The sequence below is a fragment of the Zosterops lateralis genome (assembly GCF_965231275.1).
Source record: "Zosterops lateralis genome assembly, chromosome: 17".
NCBI lineage: Eukaryota > Metazoa > Chordata > Aves > Passeriformes > Zosteropidae > Zosterops > Zosterops lateralis.
The window spans coordinates 10,364,021-10,383,652 of NC_139777.1; the positions used below are offsets into that span (position 1 = coordinate 10,364,021).

The window sequence follows — 19,632 nt, forward strand, 5'->3', positions numbered from 1 at the left end:
TCGGGGGGCATCGCCCCTGCCCGGGTCAGTGCGGCACGGGGGGCTCGGGGGGCCTGAGGCCATGGGTGGGGGGAGCACAAAGAGGACCTGGGTTTCGGGGGATCCCAGGCGGCAGGAGGAGGTTGGAGAGTTTGGGGAGGGACAAAGAGAGTTTGAGGAAGCTGCGGAGGGGGTCACAGGTTTTGTGGGGGTCACAGAGCCTTTGGCGGGGTCTTGGGGGCAGTTAACCCTTTAACAATTGTTTTCTCCTCCTTTCCCAGCTCCCCCCGCTCCCTCTCCCCGGAGACACTCCAGGGATCCCGGGGTGCGGATCCTCCCTCGCCCCCACTGCCCACGCACTCCGCGGGTGAAGGGCCCGGGGGCCCGGCCGTGCCCCCTCCCTGCTGCCCCCCGGCCCCTCCACGGCCCCACAGCCAGGTGAGATCTGGGGGGCGCGGGGAGGACTGGAACTACTGCTGTATGGGGGAAATATGAGGGGAGCAAGTGATGGGGCGATTGTGGTGCAGATCTGTGCGGTGAGGGGGTTATGGGGCGGAGCGGGGGGAGAGAGAGATGGGACGGGGGTTATGGGGCAGGAGGAACTATGGGGCTATCGGCCTAGCAGGGGGGCTCTGGGGTAGAGAGAAGGGGCAATGGGGCCGAGGGGGGCTCTGGGCAGAGGGGGGCTGTGAGCAGAGGGGGGCTATGGGCAGAGGGGGGCTGTGGGCAGAGGGGGGCTATGGGCAGAGGGGGGCTGTGAGCAGAGGGGGGCTGTGGGCAGAGGGGGGCTCTGGGCAGAGGGGGGCTATGGGCAGAGGGGGGCTGTGGGCAGAGGGGGGCTGTGGGCAGAGGGGGGCTATGGGCAGGGGGGGGCTATGGGCAGAGGGGGGCTGTGGGCAGAGGGGGGCTATGGGCAGGGGGGGGCTATGGGCAGGGGGGGGCTATGGGCAGGGGGGGGCTATGGGCAGAGGGGGGCTATGGGCAGAGGGGGCCCTGGGGCAGGAGCGGCTCCGGGAACCCCGCAGGTCCGGCCAGAGCAGCGCTCCCTGTGCCCTCCCTCAGGTGCCTCCAGCCCAGGAGGAGCCCCCGGTGCGGGGATGTCCCCTCAGTGCTGAGGGCACACCGGGGGGACCCCCCGAGTCCGCGCCCGCAGGTGAGACCCGGCCCCGCCCCTCGGCGGAGCGGCCCCGCCCACTCTGACCCCGCCTCCCCAGGGCGGAACCCGAGGAGGCCCCGCCCCCCTGGAGCGGCTCCGCAGCCCCCGCCGGAGCGAGACATCGGGAGCGATCGGCCACCGGCCTCCCCGAGCGCCTCTTCTGATTGGCTGCCGAGCGCGGCCGGGCCCGCGGACACCGCCCCCGCGCCGGCGTCCAATGAAGCGTCGCAGCGGCGGCGGGCGGGGTCGGGAGGGCGAGGCTGGGCGCGCGAAGGTGTGGCCGGGCGGCCAATCAGAATCACGCTGCTGCAGGCCAGCTTCTGAGGGGGCGGGGCCGGGCCGAGGGGGCGGGCCCAGGTGGGCACGCGCCGCGCGCGGCCCCGCCCCGGTGCGGAAGATGGCGGCGGGAGCGCGCGGCGGGAGCGCGGCGCTGCGGCGGCTGCGGGGCGGGGGCGCGGGCGCGGCCCCGCGGGGCGCGCGGTGAGTGGGGACCCCCGGGCGGGGACCGCTGCAACCCCCGCCTTGAGAGCCCCCGCGGCATCCTCGGGTCCCTCACCCTCCCCCGGCTCCGCGTGCGCCCCGCTCCCGCATCGCCCCCGGCGGGGACACCCCGCAGCCTCCTCCTCGCTGGACCCCGCAGCTCCCCCGGGCCCCCCATCCTTCCTGCATCCCGCATCCCCCGGGCGGAGACCCACCCCTGAGCCCTTGAGGCCCAGATCTCCCCCGCTGTTCGCATCCTCCGGGCGGGGACACCCGCACCCCGCTCCCCGAGCCCCCCCTTCCCCCGGACCCCGCATCCCCCGGGCCGGGACACCCCTATCCATCCCCTCTTCTGAGACCCCTGATCCCCACCCTTACCCCGCATCTCCCCGCTCCCCCATCGCCCCGGGAGGGGCCCCGCACCCCGCTCCCCTGGGCGTCCTGATCCTCCCCCTGGACCCGCATCCTCCCCGGGCTCCGGGCCCTGCATCTCCCCGGGCCGGGACACCCACACCCCGCCACTCTGACCCCCCCGGGCCCCTCATCCCCTCCGGACCCCGCAGCTCCCCGCATCCCCCGGGCGGGGACCCCGCACCCCCCACACCCCCGCCCCTGAGCCCCCTGAGCCCTCCCCGCACCCCGCGACCCTCCCGGACCCGCGGGCGGCCCCCGCAGTGGCCCCACGGTCGTTGCCTCGCCGGGGACAAAGGTCTGGCCGCAGTCGGACCCGGGGCCGAGGGGCCCGTCCCCCCCCGCCGCTGCCCTGGCGGGGAACGCGACCTTGGGACAGGCTGGGGGCTGCTCCCACCACCCCGTGTCCCCGTGTCCCCTTGCCCGTGGAGGGGTCACCGGCACCGGAGCAGCCCCCGGGTAAAGGGGATCCTTGGGGGCGATGCCCCATTGCCCCGTGTCCCCCTGCCCGGGGAGGGGTCACTGTCACTGGGGGGGCCACTGGGGCTGAGGGGGCTCCCATGGGGCTGTCCCCCTTGTCCCACACCCCACACCAGTGTCCTTGCTCGGCTGGGCAGCACAGCCAAACCCCCTCTGAATTCATGGGGCCAGACTGGAACTGGGGCCAGGCTCACCCCAGAGCAGGGACAGGGCTCCCAGGATGGACTGAGCACGAGTCAGTGAAGTCCTGGGGCTCCCAGAAGCTGGACAATGGCGGCAGCTGCCTGCAGGACTGGCAGTGAGGCCTCTGGATCCCATTCTGCCGTCCAGCTGGTCGTTCCTGGTCATTCCCGGTCATTCCCGGTGTCTCCCCGCCCCGCTGTCCCACAGGGGGTACTCCAGGGATGCCGAGGGCAGCTGGTTCCGCTCCCTCTTCGTGCACAAGGTGGATCCACGCAAGGATGCACATTCCAACCTCCTCTCCAAGAAGGAGACCAGCAACCTCTACAAGATCCAGTGTGAGTGCTCCTGCGGGGAAGAAGGCAGGCACAGATGGGGTGCACCCCTCACCCCTTGGGACCCCCGTTCCCGGATCCTTCCCCTTCCTTCCCTCCTTCCCAGCCCCTCTCTCCTGTCCCTGCAGTTCACAATGTGAAGCCGGAGTGCCTGGAAACCTACAACAAGCTGACGTGAGCACACTGAGGGGGCTTCCCAGCATCCCAGCAGGATGTTGGGGTGCTGTTCTGGAGTGAGAGGGGCAGGAGGGCTCCTGCAGGGCTCCTGGGTGCATGTGTGTCCCTGTCCTGTGCCTCAGTTTCCCTCCCTGTGAAATGAATGCATCCCCCAGGCTGCACCAGATCCTGTTTGGGCAAACCCTGGGAGGGCAGAGGGGGGAACTGGGGGGGTTCTGGGGTGCTGCCCCCCACCCCACTACTCCCCTCTGTGCCCCCACAGAGAAGAGGTGCTGCCCAAGCTCCACTCAGACCCCGACTACCCCTGTGACCTGGTGGGCAACTGGAACACATGGTATGGCGAGCAGGACCAGGCAGGTGAGGGCAGGCAGCAGCTCCTGGTGCCTCTGCTGCCAAAGGCAGAGATTTTGGTGGGGTTTTGAGGTGCTGCTCCCCTTGCCCACCCCAGAACCCTCTTTGCAGTGCACCTGTGGCGTTTCTCGGGCGGGTACCCGGCGCTCATGGACTGCATGAACAAGCTCAGGCAGAACAAGGTACCACCGGGGTGGGGGCCAGACCCCTGTGCCCGACACCCGCGGCCCACATCGCCCCCACCCCGAAACCCCCGGCTGGGGCTGTCCCCAGGAGTACCTGGACTTCCGCAAGGAGAGGAGCCGGATGCTGCTGTCCCGCAGGAACCAGCTGCTCCTGGAATTCAGCTTCTGGAATGAGCCCCGGCCACGCCAGGGACCCAACATCTACGAGCTGAGGTCCTACAAGCTGAAGGTGGGGATCAGCCTCTGCCTCAGGGGGGGATCTTCAGGCTGGTATACCCCAGGATTTGGGCGGGCAGCCCCTCAAATTCCTCCTTCCTGGATGAGGACACCCCAAGCTGCGTGAGCAGGGGCATTCTGACTGGGTTTCCTCCCCTGTTTCCAGCCAGGGACCATGATCGAGTGGGGCAACAACTGGTAAGCCACTGGTTTCCCAGCATGGAGAGATCCGAGGTGGGAAAAGCTCCCTCTGGAGAGGGGCCCCCACCTGGGGCAGTCCCTCTATGTGTCCCCTGCTTTGTGCAGGGCTCGGGCCATTAAGTACCGCCAGGAGAACCAGGAGGCAGTTGGGGGGTTCTTCTCCCAGATCGGGGAGCTCTACGTGGTGCATCACCTCTGGGGTAAGGGGTGTCACCCTGGGGGGACCCCCAGCCTGGGGGGCTCAGGGTGCCAGTCCTGTCCTCTCCCCACAGCCTACAGGGATCTGCAGTCCCGGGAGGAGACAAGGAATGCAGCCTGGAGGAAGAGGGGCTGGGATGAGAACGTTTATTACACTGGTGAGTGGGACCCCCACGCCCTTTGGGGACCCCTTGCCTGTGCTGGGGACTCCCTGCCCTCACCTCTCTCTCCTTTCCTTCCCCAGTCCCGCTGATCCGGACCATGGAATCACGGATAATGATTCCCCTGAAGATCTCCCCCCTGCAGTGATTGGGGGGCCGTGCTGGGGGTGTCTCTCTGCATCTCCAGGGGCTCCCTGCCTGTGCCCTGGCCCTGCTGGGGAAGGGCTGGGGGGTTCTGCGCCCCCTGGCTCCCAGCTCTCTCCCCCACCCCATTTTGGGATGCCCTGGTGGGGTTGAGAGCAGGGAGGGGAAGGTGGGAGCCCCCCATCCTGGGGGGGGGCTGGGCAGGCTGTGGAGGTGGGGGAGGCGTAATTGCTCCTAATGAGCCCAGCGGGTGCCTTTGCTGCCAATTAAATATTTAATATGCTAAAGCCTGGGCCCTCTGGGGGTGCTTGGTGAGACCCCTTAGGCTGGTGTCACCCAGGGGGCTGCCCTGCCTCACGTCGTGGGTGCTTCCTGCACCAAAGGACCTCTACCCATGGGTGCTGTGATACACTGAGGGGCTCTCCAAAACCCCAGAGTACCTCCAGTGCCACGGGGGTCCCCTTGCCAAACCCATGGATACCCCCAAGTGCCATCAGGGACCCCATCCATGCTCCCCTCAAGCTCACGGATAGATCCAGCACCACCAGAGACCCTATCCAGTGCCCCCCAAAGCTCCTGGGGATCCCCTAGTACCACTGGGCACTCCAAACCAAGGCCCAACCCAGCCCATGGATACCCAGGGCCATTGGGGCCCTCATCCTAAACCCCTGAAACCCCTCAGTGCTAAAGGGGACACCATCCCATGACCCTCCAAGCTCCCAGTGGCTCCCTCTGGATGCTCCCAGTGCCACTGGGGACCTCTTCCCATGCCTTTTTGAGCCCACGGCTCTTCCCAGTGCCATTGGGGACCCCATCCCTAGGCTCCCCGAAGTCCATGGATCCTCGCACCATCATCAAGGACTCCATCCTGTGCCCCTCACCCCACTGGGGATCCCATCCCAAGCCCATGGGTACCTCCAGTGCCATCAGGGACCCCCTCTCATGCGCCCCCCAACCAGTGGCCCGAGTGCCACTGGGGAGCCCATTCCAAGCCCATGGACACCCATCAGGGCTTCTGGAACCCCTATGCGACCTCTCCCTATTCCTGTGCCCTTCTACACCAGGACCCCCTCCAGCCCCACCAGTGTGCCCAATATGGATTCCCCCAAGGCTGCCCTTCCTCCTTCTCCCGGGTCTGCAAATGGGGCGGTGGCCACGCCCCTTGGTTAAGCCACGCCCCAGCGTCGCAAGCCACGCCCGTTTGTGGAAACCACGCCCCCAACGCGCATTGCGGGTCCTCCAGTGTGCCAGATCCGCTAGGGGGCGCCTGTAGCAGTGGCAGCCTCTCGCTGCCGCTCCGTGCCGCGCTCTGTTGTTCCGTAACGTCACTTCCGGGAGGCGCGGAGGAGAGAGCGCGGTGCGTGCTGGGGCGAACCGGGACCCTCGGGAGGGGATGGCGGGGGCGGCCCCGGGAGGGGCGGAAAGTCCATGGCCCGGTGTGTGTGTAAGGGGATCAGTGGAAATGAAGGGTCCTGGTCCGGAGAGCGAAAGGCACCGTGCTGGGGGGCTGGGCGAGCTCTGAGGCCTCGGGCCCTGTGTGCTGGGGTCTGAGGGCTCTGGAGGAGCGGAGAGTCCCCGGCGGGAGGGTCTGGGGGGTCCCTGAAGGAGTGTAGGGTTCTCGGCCCGGTGTGCTGGGGTCTGGGGCTCTGGACAGGTGGAGGGTCCCGGGTCTGGGGGAGCTTGGAGGAGCGGGCGCCCCGGATAGATGAGCGAGGGTCTGGGGTGCTCTGGAGGAGCGAAGGGTCCCAGGTCTGGGGGGCTCTGGAGGGGCAGAAGCCGCGATCCCGGTGTGCAGTCTGGGGGCTCAGGGGCTGTGCAGCCCCTGAGGCCGGGAGGGATTGAGTGCTCGGGGTCCCAAGGGAGCTCAGTGGCAGTGCGGGGTCCGGGGGGGCTGTGCTGGTGGGGCTCAGCCGGTCTGGGGGGGCTGGGAAGGGGAGCGAGGTGCAGGATGGAGGGAGGCACAGGGGACACTGCAGAGCCCAGGCGGGGCTGGCGGGGGGGGGGCAGGAGAGCCCCAGTCAAGGCAGGCTTGGCCCCCACGGACTCCCCCTGTGCCCCCTCCCCAGCCCTGCCAGCAGCACCATGTCCTCCGAGTCCAGCAAGAAGAGGAAGCCCAAGGTGATCCGCACGGATGGGGTCCCAGCCGAGGGCAAGCGGGGCAAGGGCGACACGGACCAGGTACAGACCTGCCCAGGGACTCTCCCACTGCCCTCCCTGCTGGCCTGGCTCTCCCTGCTGGAAAACAATGCCCAGAGGAACTGTGGCTGCCCCACCTTGGCAATGTCCAAGGCCAGGACTTGGAGAAAACTGGGATAGTGGAAGGTGTCCCTGCCCATGGGACTGGATGGACTTTAAAGTCCCTTTCCACTCAAACCATTCTGGATTTCCATGGATTGTGAGACCCAGTTTCCCTAGCTTCCAATGCTTCTTAAACTCCTGCTATGAATTCCTAAACCTGCTTCCATCTCTTTCAGGAGACACAAACACTCCTCTGGAGAGTGAGCACAAAGCTGGAAGATCCCTCAGGGATTTGCATGGTGCCTTCAAACCCTCCCGTGAGCAGCAGGATAGTGTAGGATCAGCCAGACTGGGGAGTGGGGTGGAGGAGGAATCACCTTTCTGGTTTATTCTCTGAGGTCATGTAGATCATGGAATATCCTGAGTTGGAAGGGATCCACAGAGATCCTCCAGTCCAACTCCTGGCCCTGCACAGGAGACCCCAACGGTGCCAATTCAAATTTATAACAATAAAAAACAGCCTGAACTAGGCAGGTGTTTTAGTGACTGGTGGGTTTGGGATTGTTGGAGCTGAGTCCTCTCCCTGTGTAAAGCTGTGGGATTCATGGGCAGAGCCAGAAATGGCAGCTTGTCCCCCAGAGCCCTTTCCAGGGGGAGGAATGAGCCATGGGAGGTGTTGTTGCCTTGGCAGGATGTCAGGTACTACAGCGAGGAGAGCGAGGTGGATCTGCGCGACCCCATCAAGGACTACGAGCTCTACAGGGAGACCTGCCAGGAGCTCCAGAGGCTCATGGCTGAGATCCAGGAGCTGAAGAGCCGGGGCATCAAGGAAAATGTGAGGAAAGGTCTCCACGTGTGGTGTAACGTGTCTGTCATTTGGGGTTTCCCCATTAATCCCAGAGGGAAGGCAGCAGGAGCTGTGGTGTCTCCTGGGCAGAGTCAGGGAAATGGAACAGCTTCTCTTTCCCAGGCAGCTGGGGCAGGAATTGAACTCTGGAAATGGAGAAGCTTCCCTTTCCCGGGCTGCTGGGGCAGGAATTGAACTCTGGAAATGGAGAAGCTTCCCTTTCCCAGGCAGCTGGGGCAGGAATTGAACTCTGGAAATGGAGGAGCTTCCCTTTTCCAAGGCTGCTGGGGCAGGAATTGAACTCTGGAAGTGGAGCAGCCTCCCTTGTCCAAGGCTGCTGGGGCAGGAATTGAGCTCTGGAAATGGAACAGTTTCCCTTTTCTTGGGCTCCTGGGGCAGGGGTTTAGCTCTGGAAATAGAATAGCCTCCCTTGTCCCAGGCTCCTGGGACATGTCAGGTGCTTCAGGCCGAACCACCTCTGTTCCTACTGCTGAGGAAAACGCCTGGAGTGATTCTTTCTGGAGCCTGGACCCCCTCCCAGTTCTTCCCAGCAGTGCCCTGTGATCTGGCAGGGGGAGGCTCCCTCAGAAGCCCCAGTGACATAAATAGCAAAGTGTGGAGCCCCTTTTGTGGCAGGAATTCCTTGCAAGGATGGTGCCAGCCATCCTTCCTGCTTCCAAACCCTTTCTCCTGCTCCTCAGGCCGCAGAGATTGACGAGCGGCGCGTCCAGAGCTGTGTGCACTTCATGACCCTGAAGAAGCTGAACCGCCTGGCTCACATCCGGCTGAAGAAAGGCAGGGACCAGACCCACGAGGTACCCAGGAGGGGCTGCGAGTGAGGAATGCACCTTGGGATTCAGCAGGGTCAGAGATGGGGCAGGTCCTGCCTGTTCTGTGTGTGTGGTGTGAGGAGCTACACCTCAGCCAGGTCGTGGGGTTTGAGTTGAGCGTTTGTCTGGATGCTCTGATCCTGATGAACTCCTGCTTGGTGCAGGGCAGATAAGTAATGAAGGAGAACTCTTTGCTTTTGTTTCAAGTGTAGTGGGAAGTGAGAAAACTCTGTTTTAAGATTCTGGTGTTCTGCAGGTGTATAAATGGGTGGATGATTGGCCTGGAAGCTCCATATCCAGAGTTCTCAGAGAGGGAATTCTGTGTGCTCCAACAAATGAGCCCTGTCCTGTGCCTTGGCTTTGAAATGTACGGGAAGGGGCAGGATCAGTCTCATGTCGCAATCCTTTGCTGCTCCAGCCCTTAAAAATGTCATTTTTCCCCAAAAAAATTGTTGCATACCCTAAAACCTGCTGTCCCAAGCTGCCATAGTCACAGGGTGTTGATGACTCTCTCGGGGTGTCTTTCCTGCTCCATCCCTGCTCTGGCTGTGTCCGTATTTCAGGCAAAGCAGAAGGTCGATGCCTATCACCTGCAGCTCCAGAACCTGCTCTATGAGGTGATGCACCTGCAGAAAGAGATCACCAAGTGCCTGGAGTTCAAGTGAGTGTGGCCAGGGAGCAAGGGGAGCATTGGTGTGTCTGGGATGGGTGGGTGATGCCCGTGTTTGGGAGCTCTTCTCACCTTCTCTGAGTTCACTGTGGGAGCAGAGCGGGTGCTCCAGGTGTTTGTAATCATAGAATGGTTTGGGTTGGAGGGACATTAAAGCCCATCCAGTCCCACCCCCTGCCATGGGCAGGGACACCCTCCCCTATCCCAGGCTGCTCCAAGCCCCATCCATCCTGGCCTTGGACACTGCCAGGGATCCAGGGGCAGCCACAGCTGCTCTGGGCACCCTGTGCCAGGGCCTGCCCACCCTCCCAGGGAACAATTACTTTCCAATATCCCATCTCTCCCTTGCCCTCTGGCAGTGGGAAGCCATTCTCTGTGTCCTGTTCCTCTAGGCCCTTGTCCCCAGTCCCTCTCCAGCTCTCCTGGAGCCCCTTTAGGCACAGACAGTGGAGGTCAAAACAAGTTCAGCTCACTGATGGAGTGGTTCAGTAGTGGAGGGAAGTCAGGGCAGGAAGCATCAGTGGGACATGCTGAGCACTTCCCACTTTTTCCTGGTCTGATCCATGTGTCCTGGCAGATCCAAACACGAGGAGATCGAGCTGGTGAGCTTGGAGGAGTTCTACAAAGAGGCCCCCCCTGAAATCAGCCGCCCTGCCATCACCCTGACCGAGCCCCACCAGCAGACCCTGGCCCGCCTAGACTGGGAGCTGGAGCAGCGCAAGAGGTGGGTCTGTGGTGTTCCCTTTCCCTGCCCCTGCTCCAGGGATCTGGGCAGGCACCTGGAGTTCTGGGTGTCCCCACTCCATGTCCTAACTTCAGGAATTTGGGCAGACACCCAGAGCTGCTGGGAGAGCAAATGTAGGGATGAAATTTTTCACACTGTCTTGGATCAGTGTGGAGCAGGCATTTATCATGCAACTGGGAGATTCCCTCTGCGCAGAGCTGGGCTTGCTGGGAATCTTTTTCTTGTTCTCTGTCACTGCCTGATGATCCAAGGAGCAAAGGGAGCCCGTCCTGGCTGGACCTGCTGCCATTCCATGCCGTGGTGTGGAGCTGCCAACCACACCAGGCTGGCACAGCCCCGTGTCCTGCTGCTGGCGTCACCACTGTCCCAGGGGCCAGCTGCTCCCTGACTCTTGCCCCCTGGGAACTGCAAACATGACACAGCATTTATGTGTTTGCATAACAGTCAGGCAGTGCCCAGAGCGCCTTCTGGAAAGATCAGTGATGGTTGGTGCTGCCTGAGGGCAACTCAACAGAGCAGTGAGAAGTGCTGGGTGCCTCCAACCCTTCCCTTTTCCCAAATCCTTTCCCTAAAACCTGGCTGCTTTTTCCTGGTAGAAGGCACATCCAGGATTCTCCAGCTGGCTCTGCCTGTGGTACAAGCTGAGGAGTGTTCAGCCTGCACATCTCTGAGAGTTGGGCTTAAAAATGATGATTTTGATCTCCAAACCTCGTGGAGACCCACAGCTGCACATTAGATTGCTGAGAAGCCTTGGCATTCCCAGTCCTCACTCTGTCGTATCTAAGTAATGCCCCAGTCCATCTCCCATCACTGCTGAGGTGGGATATGGCCTGTTCAGCTGCTCAAGAGCAGATGCCAGTGGTGCTTTGGGCATTTTCTGATGTTGGGGTTGTTGACATCTGTCTCTAATTTATGTTGGTGTTTTTAGCTGTTTAAACCTCGTTGGATTGGCTTTGGATTTTTCTCCTTTTTGTGTGAAGTGCCTCTGTAGTGGTGTGCAGGGGTTTCAGTAGCTCTGTTTTGGGAAGGTGTGTGAACACTGGAGCTCGTGTAGGAGCCTCTTGGGATGTGCACTGACCCCTACAAATACAGTTGTGCTTGAAAACAAAATCCAAGTTCCACAAAGTCAGGTCTGTTCCCCCTTGGAGAGCCCTTGTCCTGGGCAGGCCACTTCCATAGCCAGCTTCCCTGCTCCTGCTGGGAAAGGGCTTGCAGTCATAAGCAATAAGGAGATTTGGTGTGTCCTCCCTAAACACGAATGTATCCAGAGCTCGGAGCATCGTGCTGGGCTTGCATTTTCCTGGGCTTTCCCTATTGAACTTTGACTATGTGACATGAAGTGACAAAGCCTCTTAGGGGGCTGGGACGGGTCATGCTGCTGGCAGCAGAGCCTGGTGTAGGAGCAGATCTGAGGGCAGATCCAGTTGCTGTGCCTCCATGGAGCACAGCACGAGGCTGAGCTTCCCCTTGTTTGTTTTCCATCTCCAGTCAGTTCCTGCCTGACCCCACTTGCCCTTGGCATTAGGAGCTCTGTGTTTGCCCCATGTCTGAGCTCTCCTTGTTCCTTATGTCAGGGCAGAGGTGCTGGGGCTCATCATCCATGTGGACCCCAGTGGGTTTAGAGCTGTGGTGTGTGGCAGTGACAGAATTCCCACCCTTAGGCTGGCAGAGAAGTACAAGGAGTGCCTGACCAGCAAGGAGAAGATCCTGAAGGAGATTGAGGTGAAGAAGGAATATCTGAGCAGCCTCCAGCCTCGACTCAACAGCATCATGCAGGTACCTGAGCCCTGCAGCAGGTCACACTCCTAGGGGCAGCTCCTGGGCTGGTTTGGGTTTGGAGATGTTTCCTTCCCAGTCGGGGTGGGCGAGGAGCAGATCCGAGACCCCTCCGGATCTCCTGTTTTGTTTATGCGGCAATTCCTGCAGAACTGCAGCTGCAGGAGGTGCTAAATGGGCCTTTCCCTGGAGAGCCCCACGCAGTTCCAGCCCCCTGTGACTACCTTGGGAGGGAAGAACAGGAGAAGGAACTGGGTTATTTCCAGATCCAAAACTTTCCCAGCAGAGGCAGCTGCCAGCCCTTCCCTGGGGCTCTCTGTGTTTAACCCTGCACCATTGCTGCCGTGCTGGCTTAATTTCCCGTTCTTTTGGGACGAGGAGGATGAGCTGTTCCCTTCCCAGTGATGAAGGCTCTCCCTGTCATTCCCCAGGCCTCTCTGCCTGTCCAGGAGTACCTGTTCATGCCCTTTGACCAGGCTCACAAGCAGTACGAGACTGCCCGGCACCTCCCGCCTCCTCTCTACGTCCTCTTCGTCCAAGCCAGCGCCTACGGACAGGCCTGTGGTGAGCACTGAGGGGGCAGTGCCCCCCACGGGTCAGATTTCACTCCTGCCTGCAGGAATCACCACTTTTTGGGGGTCTTTCCCTGCTGTCTGCTCTGCTGGGAGATTCTGCTGAGCTCAGAGCAGAGAGGCGGCCCCATGGTGCAGTGAGGCAGCAGCATTTGAAACCTTGTTTGCTCAGCTGCCTCTCTGGAAGAAGTGCTTGGGAAGCTCCCTTCCCACCCCTTCCCCCCTTCCCAAGGTCAGCAGGGATGTCCTTGCAGCCTGTGAGCTGGCTCAGTGCTGTCACAGCTTCCTCAGAGCTGTCACCCCCTGCCTTGTGCCACCTGTGGGTGGTGGGGACCCCAGGCCTTGTAGGGGCCATTCCCACAGCTCATCTGGCAACATTCATCCCCTCAGGAAGCTTTGTATTTTGAGGGGATTTCTGGAGCCTCCCTGAGTTGGGAGGTATTTTCTCGAAGAGGTCAGGAATGCCATTGGCCTGTGCATACCTTGTGTGGTGAGGGGTGTGGTGTCGCCTATTCCTCTCAGTGCTGGAGGAGCATGGAAGGACACGATGGTGCTTGGCCACACCAGGCCATGGTGACACTGCTCTTTGGTCCCTGCTTGTCCCCAGCTAGACCCCAACCTCTCTTGGCTCTTAATAAAGATTTGGCCCTCATGGTTTCCAGGGACAGTCACTCAAAACCCAGCATTTTCCATCCTCTGACCCCATCCCGCCCAGGAGATCCAGCCCAGTAGTGGCCTCTCAGAACCTTCCAGACAGCTGCTCTTCCCTCTGGCCTATTTCTGGAGCTTCCTTCACCAGGAACCAGGAGCTTTTGGGGCAGGGCTGCTTTGCCGACTGCCCTTGCAGCAGGAGTGGGATTCCTAACTCAGTTTTCCTGTCTCCTCTGCAGATAAGAAGCTTGTGGTGGCCATTGAAGGGAGCGTGGAGGAAGCCAAAGCCCTTTATAAGCCACCTGAGGACTCGCAGGGTGAGTTGTGATGTTGCCCTGGAGGCCTGTCCCTGTGTGCCTGCAGCTCCTGGGACCCTGCTTTTGTTGGCAGAGGAGTGCCAGGGGGAGCCATGGGCTTGGAAAAAGCCCTGGTGGTCCTACTGGTGGTAGGAGAGCTGAACCCTGGTGACACCCTGTCTCTGCACAGATGATGAGAGCGATTCCGACGCAGAGGAGGAGCAAACCACGGTAAGGGACAGCGCTGTCCCCCTCGGGGTCCTCTCCCAGCACTGCATTGCGGGAGGTACTGGGAGAGCTGGGGCTGGGAACTGCCCCTACACGCTGTGAGTGTGTGTGGAAGTGCAGTGATGTCAAATCCCAGCCTTCCTTGTGAGGAGGGAGCTGTCATTTCCAGTTGGTGTCCCAAATGCAGGAGCAGCCAGGGTACAAAGCTGCTCCTCTGGTGTCCCATCCTGCCCTGCAGCTCTCCAGCTGGAGCTGCTCCACTTTGTATAAATAGCCTGAGGGCAGGGAGCTGGTGTCCAACAGGGAGGGATCCGTGTCCATCCTGTGCCAAAAGCATTCTCTGCACCAGGGCTTGTTCAGCACTCCTTGGAGGAAGTGTTTCTCCTACAGATAATTCCTGCTGGATGCTGAGGGCGAGGCTGGAGGTGCTGGCTGCTCCCAGCAGCAAAGCCTGAAGGGGCTCTGGGCCTCCACTCCCAGCACCCAGCAGCAGAGCCAGGTGTATGGGGCTGTTCTGTGGGGAATGGTAAAGGGAAGGGAACAGAGCTGGGGAAGAGGCTGGAGCCCCAGGAGAGGCTGAGGAAGCTGGGAAAGGGGCTCAGCCTGGAGAAAAGGAGGCTCAGGGGGGACCTTGTGGCTCTGCACAACTCCCTGACAGGAGGGGACAGCCGGGGAGGTCGGGCTCTGCTCCCAGGGAACAGGGAAAAGATGAAAGGAAAGAAGAGTTTGCCAGAGGATACTGGGAAAATTCCTTCACAGAAAGGGCTCTCCAGCCTGGCACAGCTGCCCAGGGCAGTGGGGGAGTCCCCATATCTGGAGGGACTGAACAGCTGTGTGGTTGTGGCACATGGGGACAGTGGTGGCCTTGGCGGGGCTGCAGGAGTGGTTGGGCTTGATGCTCTCAGAGGCCTTTTCCAACCTAAAGCATTCAGTGATTCCACGTTCTGCCTCTTGCAGTGGGAAAGCTTTTGGGCCAGCAGGTCCTTGGCTTTGTCTCCCAGAACATTCCTTGGAGACATTCCTTGGAGCTGAAAGAATGACAAGAACTGGAGCTGAGTGAGGGTTTCCCATCTCCCTCCCCAGGGAGCTGTGGCCATGGTGCTGGGGGATTGTGGAACTGGATTGGAGGGAAAGAGCTGTGGGCTGGGGCGGTCCCTGGGTTGGTGAGGAGCAGGAGGAGGCTCTGACAGCTGTTTTTGCCCCCCAGAAGCGGCGCAGGCCCACCCTGGGCGTGCAGCTGGACGACAAACGCAAGGAGATGCTGAAGCGACACCCCTTGTCTGTCACCCTCGACCTGAAGTGCAAAGGTGAGGGACTCTGGGCTGTGACAGCAGCTCAAGGACTGACCCCAGCAGCACCCCAGGGACCCTGTGGGGAGCTGGAAGTGTGGAGGGGTTTCTCTGAGCTGGAGCAGGCACCAATGTCACTCTTTCTGTGTGGGCAGATGAGAATGTGCTTCACCTGACCTTCTACTACCTGATGAACCTCAATGTCATGACCGTGAAAGCCAAGGTGACCACGGCTGTGGAGATGACCACGGCCATCAGTGCTGGGTAAGGAGAGCCCTGTGGGCAGCAAGCCTGGAGATCATTGGGCAGTGACTCTCTGGGGTTTGGGAGTTCTGCAGAGCCTGGAGATCATCAGGCACTGATCCCGTAGGATCAAGGAACCCCATGCAGCCTGAAGATCACTGGGCAATGACCCCTCTGCCCTGTGGGATTTGGGTGCCCTACACAACCCAGAGCTCCTCAGGCAGTGACCCCTCTGCCCCCGTGGGTCCAGGAGCCCCGCACGGCCCAAGCACCTTCCTCCCCCTCTCCTCTGCTGTGACAACCCAGGGTCAGGGAGTTTGGGAACCTCTCAGCAGTGCCAGAGCTGTCAGGAACTGGGGGAAAGCCTCTCCTGCTGACACATTGAGCCTCCCTCCCACAGGCAGAGCCTGGCAGCTCCCTCACCTGACTGCTCCTGAGGTCACCTTGTCCTGAGCTCCAGAGATGCAGCTGCCTCTCCCTATGCTCCCCAGAGCCTGCTGGAGCCTGATTGGTGTGAGGAAAAGCTGAAGTGGCAGCTTTGGGAGCCTGCCCAGGGAATTCCCACCAGCTGCCAGCTCTCTGGTGGCTCTCCCTGGGACAGAAGGTGCCTGAGGAAGAGGGAGGTGGGAGAGGTTGGTCTGGACTTGCCTGGGAACAAGTGCTGCCTCCCAGCCTGTCCCATATGCAGCCTCCTCATCCAATTGGGGTTCTCTTCTTGCTGCAGACACCCCAAACCCTCTGACAGCAGCTGGAGATCCTGTGCAGGGCATTCCCTCCCTCTCACTCACCTGGGCTGTGTTACCCCAAACCGGGGAGGCTGTGCCTTGAGCCACACCCCAAATCCTACAGCCCATTGTGTTTGGTCAGTCTTGTGAGTACAGTGAGACGTGAGGAGTTTTATGGCACTGGAGGGAGCAGCTTCCTGGAATAGCTGGTGCCCTGTGATTTCCATCTTCTTCCAGGCAGGGAGGAGACAGCTCTCCTTTTGGAGTGGAATTAGGGGAAAAACATTCTGTTCTAGAACTCATGAAGCCCATAATCCCCTTCTCTGGGCTTGAATCCTGTTTGTGGAGGGACGAAGAGCCCAGACTGCTGCTGATTGACCTCTCCCCTCTTTCTGCCAGGGACCTGCTCTCCCCGGACTCCCTCCTCAACTGCCTCTATCCAGGGGACCACGGGAGGAAAACACCCAACCCGGCCAACCAGTTCCAGTTTGACAAAGTGGGGTGAGTGTCACCCAGGCCATTGCCATCAGTTCCTTGCTCCAGTACAGCAAATCTTCCCTGGCTTGGTGTGACCCTTCCTCATTGTCCCCACAGCATTCTGACCCTGAGTGACTACGTGACAGAGCTGGGACACCCCTACGTGTGGGTGCAGAAGCTGGGCGGCCTGCATTTCCCCAAGGATCAGCCTCAGGCATGGCACAAACCCCTCCCCTCTCCCCCACAACACTGGGCTGAGGTTTGGGATCCAGTCCTGTCCCCCTGCTGCTCCCAAACCATGTCTGGGACAGGCTGAGCTGGGCTGGATCTGTGTGTGGGGCCACGCTGACATATTTCATGTCACACACATGATAGTCCAAGCCCTTTAAGTGACACTGAATGATGGGTGCCTGTCCCTGTGGGGATGTGGCTCCTGGCCTGACATCCCTCCTGCCCACAGCACACGGTGGCTGCTGACAATTCCCTGAGTGCCAGCCACATGGAGCTGACAGTGAAGCTGCTCCGGAGCCGCCTGCAGTCCCGCCTGGCCCTGCACAAGCAGTTTGCATCCCTCGGTGAGTGCTGGGCTCCCTGCCCTTCCCTGGGGACAGGGCTGCAGTGGCAGGGTCCTGCCAGGCTCCCCATCCTTCCCTGGGGACAGGGCTGCAGTGGCAGGGTCCTGCCAGGCTCCCCATCCTTCCCTGGGGACAGGGCTGCAGTGGCAGGGTCCTGCCAGGCTCCCCATCCTTCCCTGGGGACAGGGCTGCAGTGGCAGAGCCATCATGCAGGGAAGCATCTCTTCTCTGCTCAGCCAAGCTCCAGGTGGCCATGGTCCTGAATCTGTTATTCCAAGCTACTGCTCATCTTCAGGCAGTGCCTGAACTGGGAGGGAGAGTGGGATAGCAGCAGTCACAGGAGAGGAGACATCAGGTAGCTGATGTCACCTTTGGTGGGTGGCAGTGCCACCCTCAGCATTCTCAGTTGTTTCCTCAGCCCTTGGGAGCTGTAGGAATGAAGGAACTGCCCTATTTTGGGTGGCAGAGGAAGACTCTGCTCCTTCCAGTGCCCAGCACCTCTTTGAGAATGGCCATCCCAGCTCTGGGAAGTGATTTGGGATGTGGTGGGAGGTGAACTGCACACTGTGCATGTTGTGTGCCTGTCAAGCAGCCCAGGGATCCAGTGGGGATCACAAGCCAGGGATCCAGTGGGGTTGCAGGCCAAGGATCCTGTGGGATCACAGCCCAGGCCTCTGCTGGGCACCTGATGAAGCTGCTGAAGGATAACATCATCTTCAGGTCCTGCTTTGGGAGCATTCCCACTGCAGGGCAGTGCCAGAGCTGCATCCCCAGCCCTCCCTGCTCAGGGCCCTGTCCTTGTTTTCAGAGCACGGTGTTGTGCCCGTGTCCAGTGAGTGCCAGCAGCTCTTCCCCACCAAAATCGTCTCTCGCCTGGTGAAGTGGACTGCCATTCCCTATGAGGATTATGCTGTAAGTGCTGAGCATGAGGCTGGTGACTGAGGAGGTCAGTCCCTTCCTGCTCCCACATGGCACTGGAGCCATCATTCCTCCTCCTCCTCTCAGGAACTGCCCTACACTAAGGATGTGATAGAGGCCGGCTTGGCTGAAGACACTCACCTCTACTACATGGCCCTGATAGAGAGGGGAACAGGTAGGCACCTTTCCTTCTCTTGGGAATTCCCAATCCCCATCCCAGGGCAGCTTCTGGGAGTCTTCATGGATAATCCACCTGGTTGGATGCCCTGTGAGTGACACCTTTTCCCTGCTCAGCCAAGCTCCAGGCAGCTGTGGTGCTGAATCCTGGTTATTCCACGCTGCCTCCCGTCTTCAGCCTGTGCCTGAACTGGAAGGGAGAGAGGAACAGCAGCAACGACGACAACATTCGGGTACTGTGGGGTGGGGGCAGAGGGGGCTGGATTTTGGGGGTGTCTCCAGCAATTCTCTGTCCATAAGAAGGGGATGTTGGGATAAGCTGGTGGCTGGACACTCCTGGGCATGCAGAGCAGAGATCCAAGCCTGTGCCAACCTCATCCCTGTTTTCCAGGCCATGGAGAGCGAGGTCAATGTCTACTACAAGGAGCTGTGGGGGCCCAAACCCGGCTACCAGCTCCTCACCAACCAGCTGCAGCGCCTGTGCATGGTGCTGGACGTGTACCTGGAGACAGAGCCCCACGATCCCAGCGTAGAGGGGCCCAAGGAATTCCCCCAGGAGAAGATGTGTCTGCGCCTGGTCAGGTGGGAGCTGGCTGGGGGCTGAGGGTGCTGGCAGGGGCTCTGGTGGCATTGATGTTTTGTGGAGCCAGCCTGGAAGCCTGTCCTAGGGGGATCTGCCCCCACAGCCCAGGAACTGAGCCTTTTCTGGGGGTGCCATGGGATGTTCCTGGTCCTTGTGGGTCACAGCTTCTCTCTCTTCTCCTCTTCCAGGGGTCCCCTGCGCCTGAAACCCTTCAAGTTCAACTACCCCCAGGGGTTCTTCAGCCATCGCTGAGCAGCCCTGGGCATCATTCTGGGATGGGACTTGTTCACTCTGTGGAAAGAGTGTACCCATCCTGACATTTCTGCTCCTTTTACAATATTTTGGGGTTTGTTTGAAGGTTTTGTAGTCAAAGGGGTTAAACTAAGCTAAAGAAAAAATGTGTGGGCGCCTTGTCTGTGCAGAGGGCTGGGATGAGGGAGCTGTGAGGGCTGCAGCAAGTCCTCTGTCCCATCCCTGGGCTCTGACAGCCTTTCTAGGGATGCTCCCTGCCTCCTGACTTCCCTCCCCACCACAGGGACTGGGGAGCTGAGATGGCTAAAAACTGAGATGGCTAAAAATAGCCCTTTTCCAGAGCCCGCACTGCAGCCCCAGCCTGTCCTTGCCGGCTGGCTGCCATCCCACTGAGCACAATCCCTGCATCCTGGGGGGCTTCTCTGCTTCCTGGGCTTGGGGGAGAGCAGACTGGGGTCCTGGGATGGGCAGGATGAGGGTTGGAACATTCCAGCTTGCCCCACTTGGCATCAGGGAGTTGGGATATGCCCCCTCCCTGGCACCACTCTGTGTGGGGGTCCCAGACTGGCAGAGCTGGGGTTCCGTCCCCCTCCCAAGGTCACTGTCCCTCCTTCACCCCAGACTCTCCGTGTCTCCTCTGGGAGTGATTTCTCCCCCAGGAGGGCTGACAGCCCCTCTCCTGCTCCCCCCCAGCCCCTGCCCTCAGTGCAGTGCTGCAGTGCCAGGCTGTGCCGCAGCCCCTGGGTTAAACCAGGCTCTCCCAGTCCCCTGGGAGCCATGCTTTAAAAAAAGAAGAAAGGGAAAAAACACACTGAATTCCTTTGGAAAGCATGGCAGTGCTGGCCCTGTTTCCATCCTCAGGACACAGGGTCCTCCGTGCCTGCTG

The 19,632-nt window shown here is 60.9% G+C and overlaps 2 protein-coding genes across 6 annotated transcripts; both read left to right on the forward strand.

Annotated features, from left to right (window-relative positions):
* Positions 1–1,532: 1,532 nt before the first annotated feature.
* On the forward strand, positions 1,533–4,941 carry NIPSNAP1 (nipsnap homolog 1; the record flags this gene model as incomplete). The annotated part of the gene is made up of 10 exons (XM_083873890.1): positions 1,533–1,615; positions 2,897–3,024; positions 3,150–3,195; positions 3,461–3,555; positions 3,661–3,731; positions 3,823–3,963; positions 4,117–4,148; positions 4,257–4,351; positions 4,424–4,507; positions 4,594–4,941. 10 exons carry the CDS (start codon positions 1,533–1,535, stop codon positions 4,656–4,658), a joined length of 840 nt encoding a protein of 279 aa, XP_083730016.1. The 3' UTR covers positions 4,659–4,941.
* A 957-nt stretch (positions 4,942–5,898) lies between these two features.
* THOC5 (THO complex subunit 5) lies at positions 5,899–18,882 on the forward strand. Of its 5 annotated transcripts, none has more exons than XM_083873880.1 (21): positions 5,899–6,011; positions 6,721–6,772; positions 7,129–7,209; positions 7,584–7,727; positions 8,441–8,554; positions 9,133–9,230; positions 9,817–9,963; positions 11,646–11,760; positions 12,192–12,324; positions 13,223–13,300; positions 13,470–13,510; positions 14,715–14,814; positions 14,952–15,060; positions 16,164–16,265; positions 16,359–16,455; positions 16,702–16,816; positions 17,625–17,728; positions 17,822–17,909; positions 18,029–18,144; positions 18,303–18,493; positions 18,683–18,882. In XM_083873880.1, the coding sequence occupies exons 2-21, from the start codon at positions 6,737–6,739 to the stop codon at positions 18,744–18,746; spliced, it is 2,073 nt and encodes a 690-aa protein (XP_083730006.1). In that variant the 5' UTR covers positions 5,899–6,011; positions 6,721–6,736; the 3' UTR covers positions 18,747–18,882. The 5 variants fall into 5 exon arrangements, with proteins under 5 accessions (XP_083730006.1, XP_083730005.1, XP_083730007.1 ...); XM_083873879.1 differs by having other exon boundaries at positions 5,900–6,011; positions 6,721–6,832; XM_083873881.1 differs by lacking the exon at positions 7,129–7,209 and having other exon boundaries at positions 5,900–6,011; positions 6,721–6,832.
* The last annotated feature ends 750 nt before the right edge of the window (positions 18,883–19,632 follow it).